General features: G+C 39.8%; 1 protein-coding gene across 1 annotated transcript; it reads right to left on the reverse strand.

The window, feature by feature from the left end:
• Positions 1-1,970: 1,970 nt before the first annotated feature.
• Positions 1,971-3,146, reverse strand: LOC108364040 (endochitinase A-like). The gene has a single exon (XM_017617590.1). The coding sequence runs from the start codon at positions 3,144-3,146 to the stop codon at positions 1,971-1,973; it is 1,176 nt and encodes a 391-aa protein (XP_017473079.1).
• Between the last annotated feature and the right edge of the window lie 4,276 nt (positions 3,147-7,422).

Below are 7,422 nucleotides of genomic sequence, written 5' to 3' on the forward strand. Positions count from 1 at the left end.
AGGCCGCTTTTCATATAACGGTAAATTTCAGATATGCTTGAAATTTCAATATTTCGAAATTTAAGGACGCTAATTTACTTAAAATGTATACACCCCGGCTTATCATGTAGCGGTAGCTTTCGGAAAGGTGGAAAACATATATTTAATACTTGCGCCGGGTATTTAATGTTCGGCTCCGCCCGAACTTAGACTTTCTTACTTGTTGTAAATGTGTCGTGTACATGTTTATTTATAAACGTATGGGTTCCTTTTCTTTCGTACGTGTTCATTGATATATCTGTACTGTAGTGTTTTCGGACGGTACTAGCTCTTACTGCCAATATAGGAGTATTACATATATGCAAGTACCACGTCTTTGGACAATGCAGTGTGGCCTCATCGGGTGAAATTTTGCGAGCGTGGTCTTTGTCGATATACGAGTTGATTATTTCTCTATAGGCTGACGCAAACACTAGATCTCTCTGCATACGCTTTTCGATGTGTACCAACCGTTTGAATGCTCTTGAGTAGCTTTCGGGCATATTGATGCAGTCGCGTTTTTAAAGTAGGCCCACTTTGTATCGCCCGTCTACGCGACGCGTTGTTGAAATTAGTAGCGATCGTGCGCGTGCGTCTTCAGCTCTCTCAATTGGTGGATACGGCTTTACTCCAAAGTTCTCCGTTTCAAAATATTCGCATACCATATTTTCCAGTGATTGGTCAACGGTATGCCCTACGAATGAACCTGCTGTAGGCCGTGGTGCTGATCTTATCGTTGGCTCGAACACGGTCCAACCCAACTCTGTGTTTGCGGCACATGGTCCGTTAGCTTGGATCCTCATAGTCTCAGTCGGGATACCCAGATGGCAGTGGTCAAGCCCTATGAGGAGTCTAGGCGAAGCTCCACTATATGGCAACAACGGCAGATGTTTCATATGTTTGATATGACCGCGTATATCGGTTTCGCTGAGGCTCTGCGATGGCAAACTCAGGTTACAGACACTGAAGACGTTACTCAGTTTGTGCTTCTTCTTCATTCCCGTTCCGCTTACTAACACGCTCACAACCTTTGAGGGCTCTTGCGCCTTGTGACCACCAAACCACTGCACATTCAGTTTTTGATGTTCACCCTGTAAGCCAAGCTCCACAGCTAGTGACTCGTCAATCATAGTCACAGACGATCCTTCATCAAACAAGGCATAGGTGTCGATACTTTTTCTTCCATTATGTAATGCGACCGGCAAGATTCGGAACAGCAGCTTGCTTGACTTAGTATGGCCAACGCAGAACCGCAGCTTCGTTGGTGTTACGTTATGGCCCTTGCCTTACTGAAGATTTTTCTGTAGAGGAGCGCGTAGGCGTCGACTCGTGGAACAGTTGGTGGTGCGTTCTCTTGCATCCATGGGACGGACAAGGTCTACGAAGCCGACGAGTGGCCTTTACTCAGACATCCGAAGCATAATCGTAACCGTTTGACCTCTTTCCACCTCTCCGCAACACTCGCGTCGAGAAAACGTTTGCATTCTGGAAGCTTGTGATCACCATGGCACACACAGCACGTTAGTGTATTCGATCGCTATTCATCTATCGCTGCTCCTGTACCCTGCAAATCAGGTTGGCAGTGTCACTCAGCCAGTCGCTGAAATGCATCACAGTTGGATATGGCTGCACCACCGAAGAATATCGTGCCCACTCGATCTTCCTTGACATTGGCAGCTTGCTGGTAAATTCTGAAATCAAGAATGGATTAGCTAAATATTGGTGACCCCCAGCGGATTGCAAAAATGCTGACAAGTTTCTGACTTTTGACGCGAACGGTATTAACTTCAAAACTCCGCTCTCTGTTACAGGCGCTATATCTTTCAGGAGAGCAAGCTGGCTTTGAATGAGCTGCTCAGGACGCCAGAAACGAAAGCGTTAATGTTAGATAATAGCACTGACATGATTCGGATATATTAGTAGGGACTTCACAGTTTCCCTAGCCTCGCCTTTCAAACACTTCTGAAGCGCTGGTTGTTTTCAAGGTCAGTGTATCCATATGCAGACTTTGGCTGAGTGAACGCGGTTATGAATTGTGGCCTGTCTTCGGCTAGACCACTGAACTCCGGCAAATCTTGGAGTTTTCGAGGTTGCATCACCCCAAAGGGCATACCTGGGGTAGCTGAAACTGGAGCGACGGAATGGTCATTTACTGATAACGAAGGTCTAATAAACGCGTTGGCAAGGCCAGCATGCGTAGCACTGGCAATCGCTGGTGACGTGACTATTGGTGGGCGATGCGCTTCGGCAGCGAACGTAGTAGCAACGATTGCGGCGGCAGGCGCCGTGGCGAAGTTAGGTGCTATGGCAGCGGTGGTGTTTGGCGCTGCAGTAAATGGAGGAACGCATGTGCCGGAAGTGAGTGGCGTTACTGGAGTTTGGATGGCAAATGTTGGCGTTGCAGTAGGAGCGACAGCGCCGGTGAAATAAGGCGCCACAGGCAGAGCGGCGGCATACGCGGCAGCGTAGCTGGACGGAGCAGATTGAGCGGCGCAATTTGCAGCGGCGAGGTTAAGCGCGGTAGGCAGATCAGCGCTATTTGAGAATGTGTGCTGGCTCACAGCAGGTTGGGCGGCGCCAGTCGCGACACCAAAATCTGGCGCGGCAGGCAGAGCGGCACTATCCGCGGCAACGTAGCTGATTATGGCGCCGGCAGCGCCGTCAAAGTTAGGCGCGGCAGCCAGAGCGGCTATACTCGTGGCAGGGTAGTTGGTCATAGCACCTTGAGTGGCGCCGGCAACGGCGTCGAAGTTCGGCGCGGCAGGCAGAGCAGCGGTGCTTTGCACTGAGCGACCAACGGAGCATGTAACAGGGTCTCTGACCGTTTCGCACATAACGGGAAGCGACGAGGCGTGTTCATGAAGCGCTACTTTAAGTTGGCAATTTTGCGCCTCACTTTCTCTAACCTTACCTTGTACCTTTTTCAGCTCACATTCCAATGACGAAATTTGCTTCTGAAGAATAGAGATAATGCTATTTTGTGCCTCACGCTGATCTACGGGGTCAGCTTCCACCATGACAGGCTGAGGTGGTTCACTGCTTACAGCACTAGTTGATCTGGCTGAACTGGTACTCGGGATACTTTGCTGTGCCTGGCTCGTATGGTCGGTGGTTACATCTGCATCCATCGCTGTATCAACCACTGGTATCCCCGTGCTATCGCTTTTTCCCACAATCTGCTCCTAATGAAAACGAGGACTTTTCCTTCTAATTATGCAAGTTTCTTCAAAAAAGCTAATTTTATGAAAAAATTTAATTTTTTTTTTATTTAGTATTTTTGACGTAAAAATATAAAAAGAGATAAATTGTGTACATCAAATGTAAGATAAATTAATCATCATTGTTTTGACGCCATTATTTGTTTAATCGGTTACATAATTCATAAGATATTAATATTTCAAAATATCGAAAAATTTAACTTAACCTTTTATATTTGCTTAATTTTTTACTTGCGTTAAATAACTCTGGTAAGGTTACTATCGAGTTACATTTTTGGTCTGTCTATAGCATTGATGAGCACACCAATACATTCTGATTTTGTCATGGTATTCGTGTATCGCGCTGATTAATAGTTGCCATTTTTTTATATTGTACAAAACTGCGTCGTTTTTTGCGCGTGTTATACTATGTTCAAATTGACGAGTTAAACATGTTAAGTGGGCTTGAACCAGTTAAATGAACAAAACATGTTCATAAACAAGTTAAATCGCATGCAATTGTTGTTGGAAAATTGAACCAGTTAAATCATTTAACTCGTTTGAAAACCAGTTCAGCGCAGAGTTGTATCAGAAAGCTTTCTGCTTCAGCCAATCAGAATGAGCCAAAAGCTTTCATTTGACACGCCAACAGGGTTAGAGTTTCACTACAATCGTAGTAGATTTACTACGGTTTCAGCGAAAGTTTTAAACTTACTACGCTACTCCGCTTTACCTACGATCTGCTACGTTTTTAATTCCAAAATAATAAAGTACGCCTTTTGCAGTATCTAAACTAAAAAAAGAAAAACATAAAATAAAATTGTTTTTCTTTTTAATACAAACATGAATTGATGAATTCAGGTAATTTTTAAGGTATAATATAATTAATATTAGACTAATTTGTATTTTTATGTACATACACATACTATATCTAAACAAAAATATGCCTCTTAAAGGTATTCTTTCTGGAAAATGGCATAAATTTCTTAATTTTTCCACGATAATAATAGTTGAAATGGTATTTTAAAGATAGTTGTATCCACTCTTTCGCTAATATATGCAACACTTGCTTGAAATATTAGATGATAACTCTGTCATTAAAAATCCATTTGGTTTCTTACTTTGGCTAAAGAGAGATTATAGAGTCTAAGGTTTATAGGGTAAAGTTCCAGGGAAACAATTGGAGGATAGCGGAACGCATTTTTCGGCGAATATAAAATAAGGATCGGCAGCCATTTTTGCATACTTACCTGAAAAAAATGTCTCTTTGGATTATGACGTTCTCCAGTAAACGAGCGACCAATAAAAATACTACTATGGAACATTATTTTATGCTACGACTTTCCGATTTAAGCTTGCCGATTGTGTTTTACAAAAAGCTTTTTTTTACTTAACAAGTTATATGGGGCCAATTTGAACGTAATATTAGAAAACGCTCTTAAAAATGTTTATTTAATTTTTCTTATGAACATGAAATGAACACAATAAAATATAATAAAAATTAATGAATAAATATACAATAATGAATTAAGAAATTAATTTTTATAAGTACATACATGCATGAAAAGTTTTTTAATTTAACTTCATTAAACTATTGTTTACAAAAATTATAGTTTATATAACTGTTGCGCTCTTGGCAACTTAATAGGGCTATGTTTAGTTTCGTTTAGCGAAATGAAAAACACAGTTCCTTTTCTTAGTAGATATATATATGTATACAAAATTTCTATTTATTTGCGAACGGACTGTATAATACTTGACATATAAATATTTAAGTAGAGAACGAGAGGAAAAATAATTTAAAATCAGAGCGATGTGCGTTAGGTTATCACGGCGGTTCGATTGCTAGTGCCGAATGTCAAATTCAGAAGTTACTTTCTGCGTTATCTACCGGCCAGTGTTGCCTCTTCTTGGAAATTTCACCCAAGGGCGATGCCAGCCCGATGAGAAGTGCTCATGTCTTCAACATGGCGCCCGGCCTGCAGCGCTGATACCTATACCTATTCTCAATTATCTTCAATGGCTGCACGCGTCTTGACGGCGGCGAGACGGCTGCGTGGTATATGAGTGTACCTTCTTTCCTTTAGCTTATCCAGAACCCTGTGAAGGAGAATTAAGAGAAGCATCAGGCGGGTCATATTTATGTTTGTGTGAGTTTGAGGTTTGAGTTAATGCAACGAGATATGAAACAAGAGTGATAAAATTTAGTGTATTAAATAAATGTATGGATTAATCATCTTCGCGTGTGATGACATCCGCCACTCTTAGAGTTCGGCCAGGAATAAATGGCCTACAGAGAAAATAGTATACGCCTTGTCTTGAGACGGTTACACTTCCGGTGTGGTATATATGTTTGCCAATACACTTTGAGTAACTCATGCGTTAATAATGCTCGAGGTAACAGCTGATGAGATGAGTTATGAGAGAAATGCCTATAAGTCGGCGGAGTACCATAATGAAAATGTTGTATTTTGTCTGTTTGATTACTAGGCATTGCGCATTGGGCCTTATTCATTTTGGTTCTTAGCCTGTTATGTTGGTGATTGCGGGTTGGATACCGTTTTGATAAGTTGAGCAACACATCTTCGAGGCATAGTGGGTTGGGCCTGGTTCTTATGTAACCAGTTGAGGAGACGATCGTTTTCTTGGTGGCGATGTCTGCATGTGCACTAGGGCGGGTCGAAAATTTAATTTTTCTCAAATCCCTTGGTAATAGTGAAAATATATTGTATCATGAAGTCAACATCAAGCCTGCGAAATATTAGTCTTTCATTTTAATTGTAAGAGCCCGCGCATCGACCGCCAAGTGACCCACAGCACACTAGTCGAATAAGACCAATTCTTGTTAAAAATTCTGGGTTTAGCCAAAAATTTTGGTCCATATTATTTGATAATGAATCCTTTAACGCAAAAGATAACGTCAAGTATCATTTCGCGCAGCCCTTTATCTTATCGTTAATCTCAAACTCATCTATTTTCAAGAAAATTTTAATTGTTCTCTTGATAATTGCACTGGCCTATAGTCAAAAGATGTAAAGAACAACATTAATATTGCTGGCGTGCATTTAGATCGCTAGTTCCAAATATTCTAATCATTTTTTAATATTAGCTATAGTTTGCGATTTTTTGCAAATTTAGGAACAATTTCGGTAGCTCTAATAGAATATCCATTATTTTCCATCATCGCGGAAAAATTTTGTTTATGCAAATTAGTATGGAAACACTGAACAGGCACAACTTCTAGACACACTAATTGGTTTACTTATGTTTATGCATACAATATAAAAATTGCAAATATAAGAAAATGATAAAAAATTTTGTTCAAGATTTTTTTTTTTTTAAATAATTTGTTTATAATCTGAACTATTTTAGTCATATTATTATCAAAAATCAGTAACATTAAGTCTCGCCTTCAATTTGTTAATTATTACGCACCGATCGAGTAACATTTACCAAAGTTATATCGAAAAACTTAAGTGGATTTCCAGTTTTTTTCTAAAAAAATTTCTCTTCAATTGTATAAATAACCTTTAAATAAAAGAACCGGATTACAGAAAACTGTGCAAGCGAGTGACTTTTTTCGTTCAAGCTGAATGCAAAGCAATATCGTCCAATTGGAGAGTCCGCAAAAGGATTTCCCAGGATATGTTAAAGACTATTGCATTTACTTACAGACACTTTTTCACATAATGGAATTAACTAAAATATTTATGTATATCTAAACACTTATTGCACGTCCCCTACTTTCATATAACGGCAAATTTAGAAACCGCGAAAAATGTGCTTCTGCGGCGACTAATGAAACCATTCCGCACCAGTTTTCAAGACTGCAAAAATGGACTTAAAATGGGCGTTTCTCACCCTAATTGTAATGTATGTAAATACTTATATGTTTGAAACTACTATTAACTTGTCGAACGATTCCTAATCTTTGACAATACATTCATTCACCACGATCTTGAAAACTGACCAAATCGGCGTGACCAAGTCCATGGTCATTTTAATATTATATAAACATTAAAAGGTTTGAAATAAATCTCGTCTCACTTTTTTGTATTTTTCACTTCGTTGCTGAAGTAAAGAAGAATTGAAAATTCATAAGGGAAAACCATAGTTTTCTTATTTTTTATTTTAATATCTTAAAAACGTGTAGACTTATTGAAAAATGATAAATGAACGTGAGGTTCTAAATTTAATAGCCCTTAAT

This window comes from Rhagoletis zephyria, unplaced genomic scaffold (assembly GCF_001687245.7).
Source record: "Rhagoletis zephyria isolate East Lansing unplaced genomic scaffold, Rhagoletis_zephyria_1.1 Rzeph_scaffold_01447, whole genome shotgun sequence".
NCBI lineage: Eukaryota > Metazoa > Arthropoda > Insecta > Diptera > Tephritidae > Rhagoletis > Rhagoletis zephyria.

What these genes read in the sequence shown, in the direction of transcription:
- LOC108364040 (XM_017617590.1), bottom strand. Translation starts at nt 3,146, where the DNA reads ATGGATGCAGATGTAACCACCGACCATACGAGCCAGGCACAGCAAAGT.